Source organism: Dama dama, chromosome 23, assembly GCF_033118175.1.
Source record: "Dama dama isolate Ldn47 chromosome 23, ASM3311817v1, whole genome shotgun sequence".
NCBI lineage: Eukaryota > Metazoa > Chordata > Mammalia > Artiodactyla > Cervidae > Dama > Dama dama.
The window spans coordinates 61965522-61988696 of NC_083703.1; the positions used below are offsets into that span (position 1 = coordinate 61965522).

At 55.1% G+C, this 23175-nt stretch overlaps 1 protein-coding gene across 7 annotated transcripts in view; it reads right to left on the reverse strand.

Moving 5' to 3' along the window:
- NOL4L (nucleolar protein 4 like) overlaps window positions 1-23175 on the reverse strand; it is a 125727-nt gene that overhangs the window by 18219 nt on the left and 84333 nt on the right. For 4 of the 7 annotated variants that reach the window (XM_061127058.1, XM_061127061.1, XM_061127060.1 and 1 more), the window contains exon 5: window positions 5233-5374. In XM_061127058.1, coding sequence (XP_060983041.1) covers window positions 5233-5374 — 142 coding nt within the window. The other 3 variants (XM_061127062.1, XM_061127064.1, XM_061127063.1) reach the window with 3 other exon arrangements.

Sequence of the window (23175 nt, forward strand, 5' to 3'; positions counted from 1 at the left end):
CCATCCAAGGGCAGCAAGAGCCAGGGAGCAGGAAGCCTTGGGCCTCTCACAAAGGGCTCCTGAGACACACCAGGATTAATGGCTGCAATCACCCAGGGCACATTACAGACAGAAGCCAGGGATCAGAGGTGAGCAACTTGCTTCAGACGGCACTGCAGGACCAGGGCAGGTCAGGACCTGCTCAGGGGAGCCCTGGCAGGGTGCCAGGGGCCGCCAGCAGGGAGTCATATCCAGTTGAGACCCTAGGCCCAAGAGGCAGCCTCATCTCTCTCATTCCTCCTGAAACCTTCAAATGCCAGCCCCTCAACTGGGTGGGGCCCTCTCTCCTGGCTGAAGCTTGGGGTCACCAGGAGCTTCTGGAGACACGTGACCCAAGAAACCCCCTATCCTGGCATTCAGCATCTTCCTCTCCTCCCAGCCTCCTCCTGACATACTGCCCAAGCTTCCTAGGCTGCTATACACTTGCCTGAACATCACAGTGTAGCCTTCTCCGAGGCGCCTCTGCTGGTCCTCCAGCTCTGCCACGGGCTTCCTAACAGCTGTTTGCTGGGCACCTGCTCTGAGTTGAGGGCTGGGGATAAAGCCCAGAAGAGGACACTTGGCCCTGAGGCTACTCCATGCTGCACGGTTTGTGATAACGAGAAAGAGGGGCTGGTACACCCTTCCCTGCAAGTGGTCCAGACTCAGGCTCTGACCCAGGGGTCAGAGACACCCTTGTGGTCACATGGGGTCTGGCCAAGTCACCTCCCCCTCTGTAGGAAAGGCCTAGTCACAGCTTTGAGCTCACAGCCAACTGCCACCAGCACAGAGTTCAGCAAAAAGTGGGCTCAGGAATGGGGCTTCCAATCACCCGGATAATTGGACCACCTTTAAAAATGCAGTATCAGTGCAAGGGAGAGGCGAGACAACTTCTAGGAAAAAAAGGTGACTCCAACACTACATGATCTCTCCTCCTTTTTTTTTTTTAAATAAAGAAAACAAGACTGATTATATACACAGAAAAGACAAAGAAAAATATGCCCCAAACACTGATAATTTTGATAGCTTTTTTTTTTTTTGCTCCTGTTTTTTTTCTATTATCTACAATGAATGTAATAGATGTGAAAAGACATGTTTTTTCAGAGACACATCTCCTGCCCTCAGACAGCTTACAACCTGGCAGGGGTCCCCTGTTCTGAGCGCCTGCCCCTCTCCTATAGGCTCTTGAAAGGGACGAAGCCAGGAAGGGGTTATCAGCTTCCCGGGCCACAGGGCTCAGTATTCACGTGACAGACCCGGTGGAGAGTCCTGAAAGACCAAAGGGCTTAAGCCAGGACCCTCAGTGCCTCAGTCCTGACGGGCCCTGGAGGGGAGGCTCCAGGCGTCCAGGCAGGAAGTTTTGGCACCATGTCCCCACGGGGAGGCAAGCTGAGGCCCAGTGGGTCCCAGAGGCCTGAGACTGGAGGGGCCTCTCATCTGACAAGCACTAACAAGAGGTCCCCAGTGACCCCCCAGCTCCTACCCAGCACCCCAACCCCCGCCACGACCCTGCAGGAAGAAAGCAGCAGGACCCTCGGTTCTGCCCTGGCGCTGACTTCCTGTCTGCCCAGGAGGTGAGTAATGTCCGCTCCCCACCCCCCGCATCCCTTCTGGGGGCCAGGCTTCACATTTTCCGCTCAGGAAGGGGCAGAGCAAGAGGCCTGATGAAGCACATCAAGGGGAAATGGAAGAAGGAGAGGGCCCTGGCCTGGCCAGCCTCTGATGTCCAGGGACGCTGGATCATCTACCCAGCCTGCACCCCTGTTCACTTACTCATTTAATAGACAATCCTCCACCTGCTCTGTGCCAGGCGCTGTGCTGGGCACCAGAGAACTGGCTCTCAGAGTGCTTACTTAGGATCTGAGGAAGAGATGGCCATAAACACATCATCCCACTGACGGGGCGTAACTACACACAGATGTGCTGTTCAGTCCTGAGGAACGCCCGACCATAGCGTCTCTGGACAGTCTCAACAGTTGGCTTTTTCCAACTGTCCTCCTCTCTACCTCCTAAAATGCAGCCCCTGGGCCAGAGTGTTTTTCCAGGCACCTATGATGAGACCAGGGTTCTGTTTGGACTCCAAAGAAAGCCCAAACCTCCAGCTGCTGTGCAGTGCTGGTCTGGGGGAACCTGGCTATACATGGACTGCAGGGAGTGGTGGAACAGCCTGGATCACTCAGCCCAAGAAGGCAGTGCTCTGATTTCCCAGGGGGGCAGCCTCCTCTGGTCCCCAGACTCCCATGCTCATCTTCTGGGGAACCTCACACATGGCCTCAATGCCTGCCAAAGAGCAAAGAGGAGGGGAGCATCCTTGGCATCCCCCAACTCTGGCCGGATGGCCCCAGTTCTCTCACTGATCAGCAGTTCCCTCCTGAGCTGGGGTGAGAGCCATGTGCTCACCCACAGCAGCTCCGCCCTGATGAGGAAGCACTTTGGGGTTCCTCAGCCAAGCACCCCTGCTGTGATGTCAATAAGCTGGGAATGGGGTCCATGAAAGAGCTCTCTGATGTGAGGCCTCGAGGGTGGTGGCAGGCTTGGGGATGAAAGCACCACCAAGCACTCTCCCACTCCCAGTGAACCGCAGACAAGCTCCCGGGAGTGAGAACTGGCCTGATTCATTCCTGGCCTCGGCCACGGGATCTGCCCCGCCGAGGCCCAGCCTCCATCTGCCTCGGTTAAAAGAGGAAGAGGTGGAGGAGGTGGTGGAAGAGGAGAAGGGCCCCAACACATCCACCAACAGGTGTGAACCTGTGCAAACTGCCTGGTTTTTTGAAATGCTCTGGGCTGCACTCCTGGCCAGCAGGGGTGGGATGCTCCTTGACACAGCCCTGGGAGCCCCCACATTTTCTGGCTAAAAGAAAAAGCCCCAGGTGCTCAGGCTGCGGAGGAGGGCGAAAATCCTCGGGAACAAAGAACCCGACTTGGCCCCAACAAGGAGCCGACCTCTATCCCCCTCTGGCTAGTGCGCTCAGGGGCTGGGGGTGGGTGGGGAGGGATTCAATAAACGCTCGTTCCTTTACTCATTTGGGCAACAGATATTCAGCAGGCCCCTATAATGCGCCAGGCATGCAACCAGAGTCACCAGGGACAGAGCAGAGAGCAGGATCCACGTGGTCCACCCCTTACAGAGCTCACAATGGGGGCCTCAGACATGGAGGGTCGAGGGAGCCCACCGGTCTGAACAGACATGGCGGTCACCACCAGAACTAGGACCAGAAGGGCAGTAAAGACGACCAGGTCAGCTGGTCTCTCTGGGCCTGCGACCCTCTGTGCTGGGTGTGGGTTGGCCTCTGGCGGGCACATCAACCCACAGCCTCCAGACACAGGCTCTGATGAAATAATTAAATTGATGGTATCATGGTCAACACCATCCTCCCTGTCTCCAGCTCTGGCTGCCCGCCCTGATAAACACCCTTGTCCTTCAGCAGGCCAGCCGACCTAGGCCCCATCACGCACAGCCAGGAGGGACCTGGGCAGCCGGCGGGGGGGGGGGGGGGGGGCGCGCGGGGCGGGGTAGGACATGTGTGAAGACACCTGGCTCTCCCACCTGGCTCCTCTGGGACCAGCTGCGGGGACACACTGATCCTATTAGCCCTGTAGCTAAGGAAGCCCCGTGACCCTGACCCCCTCCCCTGGACCTGATGCTGGAGGCTCCTAGTTCACTAGATCTCCCTGGAAAGTGTCTCTGACAGACATGAGCCCCCCAAAAGGTGGCTGTAAGCAATAACAGCATAAGCATTTTTGAGGATGAGCTAGGGGACTACGGCCCCCATTCAGTCCTACTACTTGGGGGTTTTTATAAATAAGTGCTCCGGATCCTTCTTGGGAAGGTATTATTGACAGCCTTGGGCTGAGCTTCGCTGGTGTGGCCCTTGGGTGTGGCCCTCAATCAGCTCAGACGAGGCAGGAGGCTAGCTGCTGGGCACATCTCACTCCAGGGTGCCCCCACCCCAGCACTCGGTACCCCCACCCCGGCCCCCCACCCGTGGGAACGCTGGAAGGCGGTGCTGGTCTGGAAGGCAGCACAAGGGGGTCATGCTGACCCCCTGAGGCGTCAAGGGACAAAAGCCTTTTCTTTCCCAGCAGCCTAGCACCCCATTCCTCACAGAACCACACCCGGGGCTCCCCAGCCCTTGGATGGGCCACCCCAGCTGTCTCTGTGCTGGGTCCCCTCCCAGACAAAGCCAGATTTCAGGCCTGTGAAGGCTGCGGGGAGGCAGGCACGCGGGTTCCGCCATGGAGACGAACTTTGACCCAAACTGCAAGGCTCCTACTCCTTATTTACTCTTTAAGGCTAACCTATTTCGCAGAGTTAACATTACACCCCTTTTTAACCCTGCACCTTCCCTCCCACATTCCAGGCCCCGACCTTCGACCCCTCCTAATTGCAGCTCTACACCCCAGTTCTCTCCAGCTCTTCCCCCACCCACCTTATGTCCTCCCGGAAAATCAGAGCCCAGCCCAGGACACTCTGTCCACAGGTGCCACTGCACACCCACAACCACATCTAACTGAGGTAGGCCCAGTTTGGGGGGCTCGACGCAAGAGAGCTAGAGTAGACCTCTGGGGTCTGACCCTGACCCCAACTCTCCTACCCCAAGAAGACGCTTCTCTTCCAAGGGAGGCTGGAGGAGGCTGCCGGGCTGGCCCTGGTCGGGGCGGGGGGGGGGGGCGGCGGGGCGAGGGCCAGGGCAGATCTGGACAGCTCCTCAGCCAGCCCACCTCTTATCCTGAGGGGCTGGGGGCACACCACAGACAGGGACCCTGTCTGCTCGCGCACCAGGGACAGACAGGGACCCTGTCTCAGAGCCTCACATCCGGGCCACGAAGTCCAACTCCTGTTTTCATGATTGGGTGGCTGGACTGTTCTGGGTCAGGCACACTGTTAACCTTCCCAGACCTGAATCACGATAACTTTGAAATCCACATCCCACTAGCCCGTGAGCATCAGAGCAGACAAACTGGCAGGATGTGGTCAGGCTGTCAATCCCCAAAAGAGCTCTGAGCCATTCACCTTTGGGAAGAACAACTGCTCTTCCTGGAACTAAGGGCTGGGGCAGCCGGGACCGTGGAGATCTGAGAACGCTGGGGGCCGCTGTCAGCCTGAGCCTCAGCCACCCCTGGAGGCTCCAGCCCAGAGTCTACCCCCTGGGGATTCCTAAGCTCCTGGCGCAGACACAACCCTAACCCTGCTGGCCACAAAGGAACACTCACCGTCCTCTTGGCTGTGGAGGTTTTGTGGGCTCCGCATCCTCTCGTCCTGGCTGGGACTCAGGCTGGAGGCCAGGTGTGGGTCAGCTGACATCCATGTGGAGTCGTTCATATCAAAATCTTCACTGCTCACAGAAGTTTCATCCTGATCAGGGACAAAGAAGGTGGGCATTCAATAGGGACTGGCTCTCTGCAGCCCCTAGGCAGCATACAGGGTGAACCCAAGGGCCCAAGGGTGTTTGGGAGTGCCCCCATAGGCTATAGGGCACCCCCAAACCTTGCAGTGGGGACGGGTTTCTCCCCCTGCCCCCCCACCCATGGAAGTGGCTGCAGCTCTGGTTCCTGTCGGAAGCTGGGGCTGAGGGCCGGCACTGGCTGTAATTGAAGACAATTAGGAGGTCTCGCATCCTGTAGGGGCGGGTGGCAAGGCCTGGCTCTTACCCCTGTGAGCCAAGGTTGAAGCAGGCGCGGTAAACAAGGGCCACTGCTCCCCACTCCCTGCCAACAGCCTTGGGAGGAGGGCTCACTTCACGTAGGGCCAGGCGGGCAGACGTGGGCAGCAGGACACGTCGGGCACTGCCGAGGCCAGGCTGACGGCCCCCACCATGCCGGCCGCCCAACTCCCGTGGAGCATGCATGGAATTCCTTTCTCCCACTCCCCCAGCCCAGAGGACATTTCTGTCTTCCTCCTTCCTAACCTTTGCTGTGCTTCAAAGATACGCTCTTGGGCGGCTTCCAGAGCTGAAAAGGCCAACCCCAGAAGTATAGCGAAGGAAGGGGGTGGGGCAGGCAAGGGTTTGGATCAGACCGCAAAGGGGGTTCGGCTCAAGGGCCTGGGGGGCCGCCAGGGCCTTCCAAACAGCCGGAGGGCCTGCAGGCGAGGACCACGCCTGCCTTCTCTCCCCTTGCTGGCTTCAGTGAGCCCTGGGCCAGGCATCCGGGAACCCCCGGGGCGGGGCCCCTTCCACCCAGCCCTCCAGTGGGAAGGGACCCCACCTCCTTCTGGCCCAGCCTCTTTCAGGAGCAGCAGCTAGCAACTGTGTTTGGGAGCTGGCTGTAAAACGCAAGAAAGACGACCCAGCAGCTCCCACACCCTGGAGCTCTGGCTTTTCCCCCTCCCCTCCCCCATCTGGTGAGATACAATGGCCTCTGTGGGCCCCCAGTAAGGACCTCTGGCAGAGCACCATCCCCCCCAAAGCCTCCCTCCATGGGCCCCTCACAGAGGTCTCTTTTACAGCAAGCAAACACACTCGGGTTTGAACTTTCTTCGGCTGCTGTCCGAGGCAGACACATCTGCTCTGCAAGTGCTAGGGAACCAGTGGGTGCTCCTCCATGCCCTCCCCCACCAGCCTGGCTGGCAGGGAGTTTCCTGGAATTTACAGCTTCTGGGCAGCACAGAGGAGTGGGTACCCTCTGCGGCTGAATCAGGAGGACAACAGCTCTGCCCAGCTCAGGGGTCCCCACGCTGCTTGCACAGGGACCACGTGTGCCCTAGGGGCCACCCCCCACCACATGCAGCCACCCTGCCTCCCTCCCACAGGCTCCCTGCTCCTCATACACAAGGACGCGCCCCCACAGCCGTCCCTGGGTGGAAGCCCGCTCACTCACCCTCACTCAGACTGCATTCTCATACCTGGTGGGACACACACACGTTCAAAGGGTTCTCTCTGCAAAAAGGGCAACATGACTCTCCCTGCGCTAACTGGGCAGCGGCAGGAGGGTGACGGGCCGTGAGCAGGTGAGGAGAAGGACCCTCGGAGGGGTAGGGCCATCTAGGTTCTGGGAGCCAGGAACTGGGCCATCCTCGAGTGGGCTTTTGGCTCCTTCCTGGCTGTCCCGGGGTCACTGGACCCTGAAGTCCTGGCTGAAGCTCCTGGCTCTTGTGGAAACACTTGTGGCTTAAACCAAGTAGTCTGTTAACATCTGGAAGCACCACCCACTCAAAATGTGCCATCCATTCAACAAGTTATTTAATGAACATCTATGTGAAAGTCGCTCAGTTGTGTCCAACTCTTTGTGACCCCATGGACTATACAGTCCACGGAATTCTCCAAGCCAGAATACCGGAGTTGGGTAGCCGTTCCCTTCTCCAGGGGATCTTCCCAACTCAGGGATTGAACCCAGGTCTCCTGCATTTAGATGCTGGAAAATTTACCTGTGGACAAGTCATGGCCTTCCTGGTGCTCATTGTGGAGAGGGACAGCAGGGGAGAGGGTCCATCAGCAGAAAAACTCATAATATCGGGAGTGTTAGGGCAACACAATAAAGAGTAAAGCAGGACAAGAGGGGCGAGGGACCTGCAGGACTGTGTTTCCCAGAGTGGCCAAGGGCCTCAGCAGTCAGGGGCAATCAGAGCAGGGGCTTGCAGAAGTGAGGGAGGTTGTGACAGGCGGTCCGTGTGGGGAGCTGGTGGGTCCCAGCACACGCTGGAACACACGCTGGCACACGCTGGTGGGTTCCAGCAGGCAGTCAGGAGGCCACTGACTAGGGGATGGGTGAGCTGCGTGGGCAGTGAAGCCATTCAGGGGTGTCTCCTCCTAAGGGGCACATAATCCCGGGTGGGCATCTTCCACTCAGAGAAAGGAGTTCCACTAAACACACAGGATTTCTTCATCAAGGAGCAAGGAAAAGTCAGAACCGCTGGGTGCAGTGCTGAACCCCAGCTCTAGCCCCACTGGGCCACAGTTTAAAATAACAACGATGGAAGCCATGGTTTATCAGTTGACAAGTGCATCACAGGCCCACTGGGTGCATGCAGTTATCAGCCCCATTCTACAGATGAGGAAGCTGAGGCTCCAAGGGGTGAAGGCACTCCCCCAACGTCATGAGCTAACAAGCGGCAGAGCCAGAGGTGTGCAGTCCTGAAGGGCCAGGTGCTTGCTTCCTTCCCAGCCCCTCACCTGGAATGCCCACGGTGCTGCGGCACCTCAGAACCCAAACTCCAAACGCATGCCCCCTTCTCCATCAAGTCCAGCTCAGGCTCCATCGCACCTTGCCTCACACTGCCTGCCTGTCTCTACCATCAGCCCAGCAGTTGGGCAGCAGAGAACTCAGCTGCAGCGGCCAGCACGGAGGCTCTCTGCCCTCTCTCCCCCCAGACAGCCTTAAGTCCTTCCAAGAGTGGGGAGCCGGCTCTGTGTTCTCTGGACAAAGCCAGTGAGACCAGTCAAATTGGCTGAGTTGCCTGGCATGACACAGGGGTTTAACGAGGATGCAGCATCAGTCTGACAAGCAGGGGCTTGGTCCTGTTACACACGGTTCCTGAACGGAGACCATATGAAACCTGGACCCTAGCTGGCAGGCGGGTGGCAGCGTGCTGCCGCGCAGCAGTCCCTGCCTGCAGCTGCCAGGCGCCCCCATGCAGAGCCTCGGGTTTCTCTGGCTCAGATCACTTAACTGTCCGCCCAAATGGCCCCCCTCCACGTCTCCCTGCCTGGACAGGCCAAACTGGGCAGAAGTGGGCTACATTTTACACTGAACTGCGATCACCCAATAAGGAAGAGCACCTAGTGCCCATCCATGAGGGGCTCTGAAACCAGGGTTGTCTGAGCTTTCCTTGTCCAATAGGAACAGCAGGCGCCCGTGCCAGGCCTCTCTCCAGACCTGGTACCCGCCTCCCACCCTTGGACCTGCCTTAGCTGCCCCAGGGCTCGTGAGATCTGATGTGCTCAGCGCCCACATCACAGTCCACCACTCCAAGGGGCCACCTCACCACACTTCCTCCCTTTAGTCGAAAGAACCAGGTTCCTTAACAACAAAGCGTCTCAGGATGAGACCCAAAGGAAATTCACAGGAGATGAAGCTATATTTACACCCACACCTGGACCACTCTTATCAATGAATAGATGCGGACTGATGACCTACTGTGTGCTGGTGCTGTGTGAGGAGCGCTGAGACTACAGCAGGACTCCTTCCCTCCAGGGCCCTGTTATTTAGGGAAGGACAGAGAAAACTTTTGACCCACGTGTAAGCACTGAAGGAGAAGGGGGCTGGGGAACCCCCTCTCCAGTTTCCACTGACTATCAAGCTCTCCCACAGCACCCAGGGCTTTGTCACATGAATCCCTGCTCTGTGGGTGATGGTTCTATTTAAGCTTTTGGCACCACTGATACAGAAATTTTTAAAGATTTGTTTATTTTTATTTGGCCCCTTAGTTGTGGTCTAAGTTGTGGCATGCTGGATCTTTAGTTGTGCCATGTGGGATCTAGTTCCTCCACCAGGGATCAAACCCTGGCCCCCTGCACTTGGGAACGCAGTGTCTTAGCCACTGGGCCACCAGGGAAGTCCCCGATACAGTAAATTTTTAAGTAAGAAATCAAATTTATGATGCCTAACTTAAAAAAAATACACCAAACTATAAGTTCCAATCAAAATCAACTCCCATATCCTCACTTCCGGGCGGACCTGCCGAGAGAAGGCTGCCCAAGCCCCCTTTGCCATCCATCTGCTACGGCAGAGCACCCTGCAGACTGTCACCTCACCGACTCACACCAGGCCCAGGCTCCAGGAGCAGGCCTGTGACACAGGCAATTACCAGCACATAATTCAGAGCCCATCAGCGATGAGCAGAGTGGGACATAGCTGGGCCTGAGGGACCTGCAGGAGGTGATGGTGAGGGTTACGGAGAGCAGGCCCAGAGGTCACAAGTCGGGCACTCTGGAATCTCAAGGAAACTCGGTCTACTAATTTCTCTTTCTGTAAACAAACTTCATTGAAACTTTCATTAAAAAATAAAGGAGTGTGTACAATCCATTACTTCCGGGGTCCCTCTCCTTAGACCCCATGTGACTCCTGACTCTGGCTTCAGACACCCTACAGGCTGCAGCCTTGCCCACCTGTTGACAAAAGGTCATCATTTATTTGGCGCCAAAGGACCTGAGCCACTTGCAGGGTCACAGGGCGATCGGGTCAACTGCCCTTCTGGAAAGGGAACTCAAGAGCTGGGGGTGGGGGGTGGCGGCGGCAGGAAGACAGCACCCAAGGCTGCTCCTGGGACACACCCCAGTCTGGGAGCCCTGACTCTGGGCAGGAGGAGAGCCGACCAGACCCTCCCTGCTCTTATCTGCAGTCCAGAATTCACGGACAGGTTCAGTTTCTCTCCACCCAGGTTCTGAGGCCCTTCCTCCTCTGCAGGCAAACTAGCACCAACCGCTGCCCAGCCCAGGAGGAGGAGAAAATGGGAGACCAGAGGGGAAATGGTGGAAACGCGTCTGTATCCATGGCGTGTAACCAGGGGCAGGTGCTATCAGTAACCTGATTATTTTACAACTGGGGTCAATTTCTCGGGAACTGGGTTCCTGGTGCCTCTGAAGTTGAGCCATTTGCATCCTCCAGGACAGGGATCCTGGGGTGTGCCTCACACAACATTTTCCAGGCCTCTCTTCAGAGCTGTAACTCTATCTCTACTGCTTGCTTTGAAAGAGAAAGGGAGAAGGATTTGCTGCAAATTTAGTGCTGTTGTAAGCAGTAAGCCCTGACCAGGAGCCTTGGGTGTGTGTGTTTCACAGGAGGGGTGGGAGGCAGGAATGGGCCAGGCGGGAAACAGACCCCTTCTCTGTCCAGCCCTTTGGGGTGGGTTTGATGAGAGGCTGAAGCTCCTGCCAGGAAGACCACCAGGCTCAAGGCAGCTGCCCTGGCACCGGCTCTAGCCCAAACCGGCGGATACTAGGCTGGACAAAGTGAGCACCTCCTTCTGGAACACCTGCAGGCCCCTCCTAGGCCCTGGAAATTCTTCAGTGCGAGGCAATTCCCCTGCCTGTCTCCATGTCAGCGAGCATTACACACACAGCCTTCTGAGCATGCCAAGGAGGTACTGAACCGCATTTGACCCCAACTTAACCACTTCAGCTCATCAGATGGCTTATTAATGGAATATGAACCCCCCCCCCAGCCCCCAGGATCCAAAGCAACAAGGGTTCAAAATCCTGGTTGGGAAGGAACAGCACAAACGACATCTTAGGGTGGTCTGAGCCACAGCTCCTGGGGGCTAGGGAGTCCCAAGGCTGCAGCTCACGCCCTCGTCCCAAGCTCACCTGGCTACCAGGGGCGGACGCCAGGCTCCTGGGGACACTCCACTCAGTTCCGCTCCTTCTTGCCAGCATACCTCCTCTGCTTCCTAGCCATACAAACTCTTCTGGGAAACATGAAGTGGGGAGGGCTGACAGCCAATCACCTACCACATTTTAGGTTTTTCTCTCTCTCTCTCACACACACACACATGCACACACGGACAGGGTCTGTCAGAGACGTCTGCATCGACACAGGGATGCTCTGTTGTCTCTGCTGTCATGGGTGCCTGGAAGCTGGGGTGAGCATTTTCAACACCTTCCTACTAGTGTATTGAGTGTAAAACGGGCTTTTGTTTCCCAAGCAAAGGCAACTGGCTGTTTTCCCAGCACTCCTCACCACGAGGGCCTCATTGATACCCCAGACCCTGCAGTGAACAGGGGTCTCTTTAAAAGGGAGGCTGGAGAGATGAGCTTCAGCAGACAAGGTTCTTCCAGCAGAACAGAGGGCTCGAGAGAAACCACTCTGCACTAATCCCCTGCAGGAGTTTCCTTCCAAGAAAAGGACCGAGACAAGACCAAAAAAAAAAAAAGTTCTTGAGCAACTCAGGGCCAGTGCAGCTCCACATGGCCCCAGGGTGACTCAGGCTACATAAGTTTCCCCAGATCAGCCTTTCCAGCTGGGAGGAAGGCCCCGGGTGCTTGATTTCCTGCTGTTCCTCAGGACGGTGCTGAATGGGGTGTTGGCACCCAGCCATGGTGCAGTGTTTGTGGGAGGGGGGTGGGTGGTGCTGTCTCCAACCCCCACTCTCCAAAAGAAGCCCACCTTGAGATGGGATTAAATTAAGATTGATTGTATTCACCTAGAATTTAGGCCGTAATGGGTATCCAATGTAAGGGTAATTCACTACTTCCTGGCTAAACCATCACTGGGGCTTGGGCCCTATATGGGTCCTTCCCCCAGAACAACCCGAAGACCAGAAACAAGGGGCAGGCAAGAAGGGGTCCCTGGTCATGACTCTCTGGAGGAATTGTGAGAGCCCCACAACCCTCTCCCCACACCCCCCACCTGGTAGGACAGGGGCCCAGGCTGGGGTTTCCAGCTCATTCTGGGATAAGTAGGGCTTTATCTCAAGGGAGAATCTATTTCAAGCCACAATCCTTCTCAGAAAGAGGAGGAAATCACAGAGTCCAAACACCATTTCAGGTGAAATCAGGAGGTTATTAATCTCCCCTCAGAGCAGACAGAAAGAAAAATCAATGTTTTAGAGGGGGGGAAAAAGGTTCCATTTGAATTAATGGGTTTGTGGCTTCTCCATTGATCTGCGCCTCTTCACACTTTCTTTTTGTGCTTTTGTGCTCTTGGGGAGAAGGGAGGAAGAAGGGAATGGGGAGGAAGGGGGTGGGCCTCCCGATGAGGAAAAGGACGGTCTAACCTTAACCTTTCTCCAGGAATAATGCTAATTAACCAGGCTTAATGAGAACTTCCCCCAGGAAGCGCGGCCCGCTAGGGGCGACTGGACTCGGGCAAACGCGGCTCCAGGTGGGAGTAGGGAGGGGGGGGGTCACTTCTGAACCCGAGCGGCTGGAATAAAAACGCGAACTGCACTCCCCCAACCCCGGCCGCCCGAAAAAGTGTCCAGCCTCGGAGAAGCGAGAGCGGGCGGACGGAGGTGTAAATCCAACTTAACCCGGGCGCGCGCCCAGGCTCTGGCCGGCTGCCCCCGACCCATGCGCCCCGGTCCGTAAGGAATGCCCCTAAGACAGGGGCCGCCGATACCCCCAGCTTCTGCTCCGATCCTCCACTTGACAGGGGCACCAGGTCTGGTCCAGGGAGGGGCGGGGGTCTGCTGAAGTGGGCTCAACTCTGCAAACCCTGTCTCAACTCCCCGCGCCGAAGCAGGGAGCCCCTCCCTGCCACTCAACGCTTCCCGTCCTCACATCTCCAAACAGTCCACTTCCCTTCTCGCTACGGCCTCGGCGGCGGCCACTCGAACCCGACCCCCACCCCGCCGCCTGCGAATGCCTGCCTCCCCGGGACGCCGTGCCGAGCCCGCTGCAAACCGTGCGACCGCCGCACAATACCGCGGCGCGGCGCACACAATCACCGCCCCCCAGGACCGGCGGCGCGCACGGCCCGGGAGTGGGGTGCGCCCGGCAGTCCCCCGGACTCGGGGCCAGGCGCCCCTCCAGAGAGCCCCGCGGCCCCCGGAGTGCAGGCTTCACCGCCCCCACCCCACTCGGTCCCACTCACCCGCCCCCCGCCCGAGCCCACTCCGCCCAGGGCGCAGCCGCTTCCGCGCGCCCCCCTCCTCAGCCGCGGCGCAGGAAGCTCCCCCGCGTACCCCTCCCCGGAACCCCCCCAGTCTCCCGCCCCCCTAACCGCAGCTCAACGGCCGGCGGCAGCGGCGGGAGAAGGGGGGCGGCGGCCCGGGGGCCCGGAAACGGCCCGATCGCGGGGATCCGGGCCGGACTCCGTACCTGGGCGGGAGGCGAGGCGGAGACGGGCGGTCGGGCTCGGCGAGTGAGCGGGGCGGGCAGCGGTGACAGCCCTCCAGCTCCAGCTGCTGCTGCTGCTGCTGCCGCCGCGGCCGCCCGGGGAGAGGGGCTGGCACCGCCGCGGCGCGTCACTGCCCGGCCCGGGGGCGGGGGTGGCCGGGGGGAGGGCCCAGGCGAGCGGCGGCGGCGGCGGCGGCGCCGCGGCCGGGAGGGAGGAAGGGGGAGGGGGGCACCGGGCACGGGGAGGCGGGGGAGGGGGGCGGGACCCGGCACGGGGCGGGGGCCGGGGGGAGGGGAACGCACGGAGGGCTTACGCTGGGGGAGTAGGAGGAGCAGCCCGAGGAGGTGGAGAGGCGGGCAGGCGGGAGGAGTGGGCCCGGGCGGGGGGAGGGGGAGAGAGGAGAAGGAGGCACCCGGAGAGAGGAGAAAAGAGGGAGGGGAGGGGGGAGGAGGAAGGAGAGGGTGCTGGGCCAGGTAGGGGGAGGGATGAGGGCGCGCCGGACGCGCGGCCGAGCGCCCCCGGGGGTGAGCGCCCTTAAGGGGGAAGCGCTTGGAGGAAGATTCTTGCGGGGGACGGAGCCCGGGAAAGAAGGCGGTGAGGTCTGTGCTCGCCCCTTGCTCCCGGAGGACCCAGCCTTCGAGTCCGGGGTGAGGGTTGGGTGGTGGAGTGGGGGCGGGGCGCGTGGTCGGCTATCCGCGTTCAGGCCAGAGGAGGAGAGACTTGACCCAAAGAAAGTGACTCAGGCACCTTTAGGAACTCTCGGCACCCTGGGCCTTCGGGCAGCCCTCGACCCCTACGCGTCCCCGGGTTTCCAGGGAACGCGGGTCCTCGCTGGGCGGGGCTGCTGGGCCAGAAGGCTGGGCCCCCCGGCGTTCAGAGCGAGCCCCGGGTCTGGGAAAGGCAGGCACGTGGTCGGCTCTGTGCTGCCCCCCCCCCCCACCCCGCCTCTGGGCCCCCACCTTTTCTCGATCAAGTTCAAGCTCGGGCTCCTCGGCGTTGCTGCCCACTCGCTGCCCCCTCCCATCCCCCTCCTCTATTCCGCACCATCTCGCTTCTTCACTCTTCCTTTGTCTCTTTCCCACCACTTAGTTTCCACCCTCCCCTGCTCCCCTTCCCTACTGGCGGGCGCCTCGGAGTCCGGCTGCGCTCACCTGTGCGACCCAAACATTTCCACCATCTCCAGCGCCCGCCGCCAGCCTGCTCCCGGGTCAGTCCCCGCTCCCCCTCCCGCCGGTCATTGTGCTCCCCTAAACCACACAGCGCGGGCTCCTGAAAACGCGCAGGATACAGTTGTAAAGTAACAGGATAACATCAAGAAAGCTGCTCCATCCCAGACCCGGGAGCGCGCGGTCCAAACACAGCATCGCAGTAGGGGGAAGACCCGCGCGGATCAGAGATGCGGTGCCGCGCTCAGACGGTCCTCGTCCACCTTGGGCGCAGGAGAAGACCGCAGCGGTCGTCTCGGGGGTGTGGGCCCCCGGACCTCTGAGCAGCCTCAGACTCAGCCCGGAACATAGCGCGCTCGTACCCCAACAGTAGAATTAGACCCCCCAAAGCAGGATTAGATCCCGACAGAGAAGACGGGTCAGGGGCAGACTCCCTCTCCCCAAATTCACACCCTCCAACAGGTCAACCTTCAGAAAAACCCTGTGTTTTAACGGGGTTGGAGAGCTGCCCTCGTGGAATTCTGTGAGGAAATGGCAAAGAAAAAACAAAACCAAAAACCACCAGTAACGGTCCCATCTGATTCCTCTGGTCGCATCCAAAGAGGAAGGGCAATTTCTACTGACTTTACGCTACAATTCATTCACAGGGAAACCAGCGAAGAAGAGAAAACGAGACAGCCAGCGGGATTGTTTGCAATTTTGAAACAGACTGCCTTTAACCCTCCAACTTTTTTTTTTCCCCTGAAAAAAAGCCTTTTTCTTTCTTCCACTGAAAGCTCTGCATTGTGAACAATCCGAGGTAAACAAGGCTCCCTCTACAGGTACGAGTTGGAAATACAATATCACAGGTTCAGGGCTCAGTATTCACCCATTAGAAAAATAAAAAGATGACAACACATCGAATTATTCACCGCGCACAGACTTCCTTCTGCACACGCTAAAGATTTCACTGTCAGTATAAGACCCACACTTTATTTTTAAAAGAGGCTCTAAGCATGTTACTCATTAGTACCTTTCATCCATAAAACCTAATGTTTTCAAACCAGTTCTCTCTTCCCCCTTTTCTCCATGAGATCTTTATGTCCCCTCCTCCGTGGTGGGAGACAGTTTGGAAACTTCACTGCCTGAATGTCCACACACTGATAATGATTTTCAGAATTAACTAGTGGCCATGACTCTTGAATTCATACAGGGAAATGTGGCTGTTTCCAACACGGGAACTGCCCTTCCTCACTCTGCGAATGACATAATTCAAGCCCAGGATTTCCCATCTCTTCCCCCCACATTTCTGGAGACCTTTGACTTCTCCTGGCCTGAGTCACGATTTCACAGCAATGGTGGACATCTGGGCTTGAAATATAAACCCAGATCCAACTGGTGTTCAAAGGCGGAATTGAACCAAGATAACCCACCTCTTCTCTGACAAATAAGAGAGCTGGTGCCGCCCAGAAGGGCAGAGCAGTGATTTTCTCTAGGCATGAAATGTGAACTCATTTACCATCCCTGAGATAAAACAGCCCCAGCCCCACTCGACCCACAGGAAGTGCTGGAGGCCCTGGAGAAGCCTGGCTGTTTAGCAGTACTGCAAATTAGGGGAGTTTTCCTCTGTGCTGAAGCCTGCAGAAATCTCCTGGCTCTTTAATTCCTGCAGGAGCTGCCTACTCCTTGAGTAACCTTGTGTAGGTTGTTTTCAGCGTCTTTGCGCATCTCCTTAAAGTGGCCACAGCATGGGTCCCAATGAGGAATGGCATGACCTAGTTTCTTGACCACTAATTCTCCCAGTGATGTGTCTCTTCTTCTACCCCAGTCTGGTGTGAGAGACCACAACAGAGAAAGGCTACTCGCATCTGCTTAAGGGTGCAGTACTGCCTTCATGTCCCCTCCAGGCTCTACATACAGTGGGTGCCTTTATAAATGGCGGCATTTGCTCTGTGGAGCTTCTTAAGCAGCAAACCCCTCCAGGCAGATTCCCATAGGAAATGAGCATGCTCCAGGAGCAAGGACCTGACCATGGGAACCAGTAGTTCATGATTAGGAATAACAGGATCTTATCGTGACCAGAATAGATACTACACAAGCATCTCAGTGCATTCAAAAATGCTTTTCCCTGCAAATTACTTATAAAAGACACATATACCTGCACCATGGCAAGGCTGGCAGACACTCCCCAAGTGATCAAATCAGCAGACCCTGAAGTGGAGCCCAACTGAAACGATGTGCCCACCTCCTGAAGGGATGCAGTGAGAACATAGCATCACCTGTGTTGAGTTCTCCCCATGTCAAGTCCTCCTGCACAAAATGCTTAACCTGAATCTGATCATGAAGAGACAACCAGACAAGAAATACCGAAAGACAGACTCTCCACAAGTGTCCTGGATTCCTCAAAGATTCATTGTCATCAGTCTGACAGTTCTCAATCATGAAACTACAGAGAAATAACAACAGAATGTGAAGTTTGACTCCTGGTTGGATCCTGGAGACATAGGATGAGGTGGTGATGGGGTGAAGGAGAAGTAGAGGATGAGGGCGTGAGGGGTGGAAGGCACACAGGGGAGACAAAGTGGGCTCTGGGCTGAGTAGTCAAGGAAGCCCCTCTCAGTTTGAGAAAGCCCACATGGGCCCTGACCCTGGGATGGTGAAAGTTGACAGCTGGGTGAAGACCTGGGGGCACAGTCTTACAGGTAGAGGAAAACAGCTGGTACATAGGCCCTGAGGCAGGAAGGGACTTGGTAAGAGCCAGGGGGAGGTTGGGAGGAGGGGAGGGGGAGAGGGCATGTAGGGCCCAGCACTCAGAGCCTTGGACACTACTGTGAGGTGTGGGACTTTTATTCTAAGAGCGAGAAAGTCTTGCAGTCTAAATTATGAAGAGATCAGAGGAGATTAGATTATATCTTATTATATATCAGGAGTGGTTCTGGGGTGACCATGAAGGAGGTGGACTAGAAAGAGTTTAGTCAAATGGGACTGGTTCCAATTCTGGCTGTGACACCAAACAAGTGTCCTGGGGCACCGGTTTCCTCATCCACAAAGTGGATAATAAAATAGTGTTTTAATGTGTTTGACACCAAAATTTCCCCTTTGACATTAGGAACTGCCAGCCTCCCAGCTGTCCCCAGATGAGCCTCCCCTCCAAGTATCACACCCTGGGTCCCCTGGCACAATGGACAGAGCAGTGGAATTGAGGGTCTATGACTTCTGAGGTTAGGTCATAAAATACAAGCTTGCTCCTTCCCCCAGAGGGAGTACTGGTTAAGTAGTAGCTTTTATCGTCAGCATCAGGAGGCTACTTTTCACAGTGCTGGTCAGCACCCTCTTCACAGGTGCTGTTGTACCAGTTTCCTCAGCCTCCAGTAGCACTGGCAGTTCTCATTTCACTACACACTTGTCAGCGCTTGGTATTAGCGACCTCCTTCATCTTTGCCAATCTGAGAAGTGAAAAATGGTGTCTCTCTTTGCCCTCTTCATTTGGGAATGGGAGCCTATATTTATGCATATCATGTGTTTACTGGTCACATGTAATTCTTTTCTTTTTTAAACAATATATTCATATTCTTGCCCTTTTCTCTACTGGGTTGTGGTCTTTTATTTTTTGTAAGAACTGTTTAGAAAAGAAGGATATTAATCTTTTGTTATAAAATTTGCAAATATGTTTTCCTTTTGTTATTTTTATTTTGTTTACAATGTGATTTTTTGCCATATGAAAATTTTACATTTTTATATCATCCAGTTAGTTTTTTTTCCCCTTAGGGCTTTAGGATTTCAGGTCAAAACGAAGGTTTTTTTTTTTTTTTCCCATTCTAAAATTATAAATGTAATTCACCCATATTTTCTTCTAGAGCATTTATAGCTTCATTAGAGTTAAATCTTTATCCTATCTGTAATTTATCTCCATATAAGAAGTGAGGGAAACTGAGAAAATCATAATTCAAAAAGGTGTATATACCCCCAATGTTCATTGCAGCACTATTTACAATTGCCAGGACATGAAAGAAACCTTGATGTCCATTGACAGATGAATGGATAAAGAAGATATAGTACATATACAGATATATGTACTGTGCAGATATAGTACATATACAGTACCACAGAATATTACTCAACCATAAAAAGGAACAAAATTAAGTAATATGTACTGATGTGGATGAACCTAGAGTCTGTCACACAGAGTGAAGTAAGTCAGAAAGAGAAAAATATCATGTATTAATGCATATCATGCAATCTAGAGAAGTGGTACAGGTGAACCTACTTGCAGGGCAGAAACAGAGACACAACGTGGGGAATGGACTTGTGGACACAGCGGGGGAAAAGAAGGGCGAGACGAGTTGAGAGAGTAGTATTGATGTATCTACTCTACCATGCATAGAACAGATAGCGAGTGGAAAGCTGCCGTATAGCACAGGGAACTCAACTTCCCGCGCTCTGATGACCTAGAGAAGGGGGATGGGGGAGGGGAGGGAGGCTTAAGAGGAGGGGATGTGAGTGTAGATACAGCTGATGTTGTTGGCTGTTGTACAGCATAAACTAACACAACATTGTAAAGCAAGTATACTCCAATGTAAAAATACACAAGTGTGGCCAAGCTCTAGCTTATTCTGTTTTTTCATGTCTATCCAAATTGTCCCAATACCATCTTTTAAATAACTCATCTTCACCCACTGACTGGAAGCACCATGTTTATAGAATACTAATTTCCCATTATTTTGGGAATTGCCTATTCTATTGATCTGTCTATTCCTGTCCCGACAGCATAGCTCTGGAATATATTTTAATACCTGGTAGAATCAGCACTCACCTCTATGCCCACCATGAACTGTCCCTGCTCCAGCATAATAGAGACAATTAATCCCTTCCCACAGCAGACAGTGCTCTAGGCGCAACACAGTTATGACATGGGTGAGGTGTTTCTGATTAAGGGGCTGTTAGCAGGTAGTTCCTGGATAGCTCAAATGGTAAAGAATCTGCCTGCAATGTGGGAGACCTGGATTCAATCCCTGGGTCAGGAAGATTCCCTGGAGAAGAGCATGGCAACCCACTCCAGTATTCTTGTCTGGAGAATTCCATGGACAGAGGAGCCTGATGGGCTCTAATCCATGGGGTTGCAAAGGAATCAGATACAATTGAGCGACTAACACCTAGAAGAGGTGACATCTACTCTGAACCAAAGAAGGCTGTGGGGAATGTGACAGGTGGCCAGTGGAGAGGGCTTTCCAGCAGGAAGAGGAGCGGGCCTAGAAGCTCCAGGCTTTACCCATGCTGGATTCAGAATACCTGGTCTTCAGGCTGGGTAGTAACTCAGCTTGTCTGTTTAATCCTCACATGCGCTGATTTTTGCCCAGCTGGCTGCCAGCTCACAGTCGGTTTGACACCTTTGTGGAAATCCAAGAGAAGCTGTCCCACACTGTTCCCGCACACCTTCCCTATTCAGATAAATTTCCCATGATGCACAGAACTGACAGCCTGACTTGTCAAAATACAGTTTCCTAACAACCACGACAAAGGTAAAAATGACGATTTCATCAACTGCCTTTTCAGAAATGTTGTTTTAAAATGCCATCAATTAATCTCCGTTTGTGACACTCTCCTACTCCATACCTTCAATGGCTTCCCGTTGCTGGCAGACTCAGGTCAGAGCTCTCTGGCCTCATGTTTTAAGGGCTCCCATGGCCCTGCTGGCCTTAGAGCCTTTTGTTTCAAACTGTGAACTCTACACGTCCAACAGACTCACCTCTTCTGTCCCTCAATCACCCATGTGTGATCCCCTCCAAGCCTTTGACCAAGCATGCTTCCAGACATGTTCCCCCCGCCAAATATGTATAGTGTCCCTCCACATGCCAGGCACCATATGATAAGTATGGGTGACAGAACAATGTACAACACAGGTCAGCCTACTTGGAGCCTGCGGGCCAGTTGGAGAGAGAAATTAAACAAAGGACCACAAAGTTTCTAGTCACAGGATATGTATTCAGTTTGCACTTGACAGGTGTGGGACCCGCTAGGAAGGAAGTACCTAGTAGGTGAGGACATAGTGGATCCTGGAGGGCTCCACTGAGGAGGTGACATTAAAGTTGGGCACTGAAGGATGCATGGGTGTTCACTAGGTAGAAAAATACTTTGGGCCATCAACAAAGACATCCTCCACCCCTGCCAGATGTAGGCCCCTCTGAACTCAGAGCGGCAGTCTCACAGACCACCCAGCTGGCTCTGGTGGCAGGTCTCTGTCAGTCTTCTGTCACAGTGCACTGTGGTCCTTCCCATTTCCTGCATTAAACACCTTCTCCAACTGGACTGTGAGCTCTCAGGGGTTGGGACAGGCTTTTAGATGGCAGAGTCCCTGGCAGCGTCGGGCCCTGTAGGGACTCACCAATGCATTGCTCAGGACCCCGTCCTGCCCTCTGTCCAGCACAGCCCTGAGGTCTGCAACAGAGCTCCGGGTTAAGTGCACTCCCCGCTTAACGCAGACCACACTTCACAGCTCCCCAGAGAGGGGCAACCTACCTCCTCTCCTTCCTGTCATAGCACCTCGGGAGAGGCTCGGCCAAAAAGCCAAGGCCAGCCCCGATGGCACTACTGCTCCTAAATGTGCACGCGACACAAACGAGTTCAGATGGTCCTTAAAGAACACACACTGGAATGGTCATAGCAGCACTATTCACTGTGCTGGGTGCTAGGCTATGTGACCTTATTTCACCACCCAAACAACAAGGGTGATATTAACTGCCACTTTGCACATGAAGAGTAGGGACTCTGGGAGGAAGATTAAATGGCACTATTCTGGCCCAGAAACTACCAAGTGTCCACGGAGAACGGATGAGGCTGGTACATGTGCTGTGGAGTACTGCTCAGCAATGGGAAGGAACAAACTATTGGTGCAGGGCCCAACATGAGGACCCTCGCAAACTCATGCTTGTGGGCAAAAGAGTACACACCATAGGATTCTATTTATATCAAGTTTTAGAACAGGTAAAAGCAATCTGTGCTAGGGACTACCCTAGTGGTCCAGTGGTTAAAAATCCACCTTGCAATGCAGGGGACTTGGGTTCAATCCCTGGTTGGGGAACTAAGATCCCACATGCTGCAGAGCAACTAAGCCTGAATGTTGCAACTAGAGAGTCCATGCACCACAATGAAAGATCCTGCATGACATAATGAAAATCCCACATGCCACAACTGAGACTTGGATCAGCCAAATGATCTGGGAGGAAGATTAAATGACACATCCAGTCACCAACAGCTCAGAGACCAGAGGACATGCTCACAGTCACAGAACCAAAAGTTAGTGGCCATGCTGGGGTTTGAAGCAGGGTGTACTGATCTCCAGAGCACATGGTGGACCCCAGGTGGGACCCCTGAGCTGGGCTGTGGGGTACTGTGCTTCACCCACCTCAGTAGAGCAGAGAAAGGAGCCCAGGGGGAGTCTGGGGCTGGGTGTATGGAGGTTTCCCTGGGCTGGGAGCTGGGAATGGGCCGGGGCTGCTCCACGGTGGGCTTCTCCGTGCAGCCCCCAAAGGCAGCTGAGCCTGGGGGTCTGCTGGGTTGCAACACTGGCTGCTCCTCAGCAGGTGACTGGAGGAGCAGTGGGGTCCCTCTGAAACTGGCACAGGTGGCACTTCCCATTTCAGCCCTCAATCCCTCCATAACGGAGCTGTGGGTGTGTATGTGGGGATGGTATGTGGCAGCCAAGGCTTTGGGGCCAGAGCTGATACACAGAGGCCTTTCTGGTGGCTGAGTCAACTTCTAGGGTAGGGGTGGAGTGGGGGAGTAGGGGATGGGCTTTGTTTGCATTCAGGCCCTTCCTCAGTGTGATTTCAGGCAGGCGACTTCTCCATGCCTCAGTTTTTTTCATCTCTGAAATGGGGGCACAGTAACAGAAGCTTGTTTCTGAAGGCTGCCGTGAGGCTTAACCACAGGGAAGCCTGCAGGGTGTGGACTGATGCCTGGTGTAGAACACCTGCCCAAAGCCTAGCTATTGTTAATGATGATGTTGATGTGAAAGATAAGTAATTAATGATACAGACATGGGTCAGCAAACATTTATTGAGACCTTACTGTGTGCTGGGGCCTAATCCTGGTGAAGGACTGTGGTGGTGAGATAAGGAGACCTGGGCCGGCACTCATGAAGCTGCTGCTACAGGGCCCTTGGCCCGGCCCTACGCTCACCATCACTTCCTTTCTCCCTTCCCTTCTCCCCACTACCTCCCCGCCCATCCCTTGGGAAATAACAGCATTAACCTGGGAGGGAACGCAGCTCTCCCTCCCACTCACTCCCTGACACCAA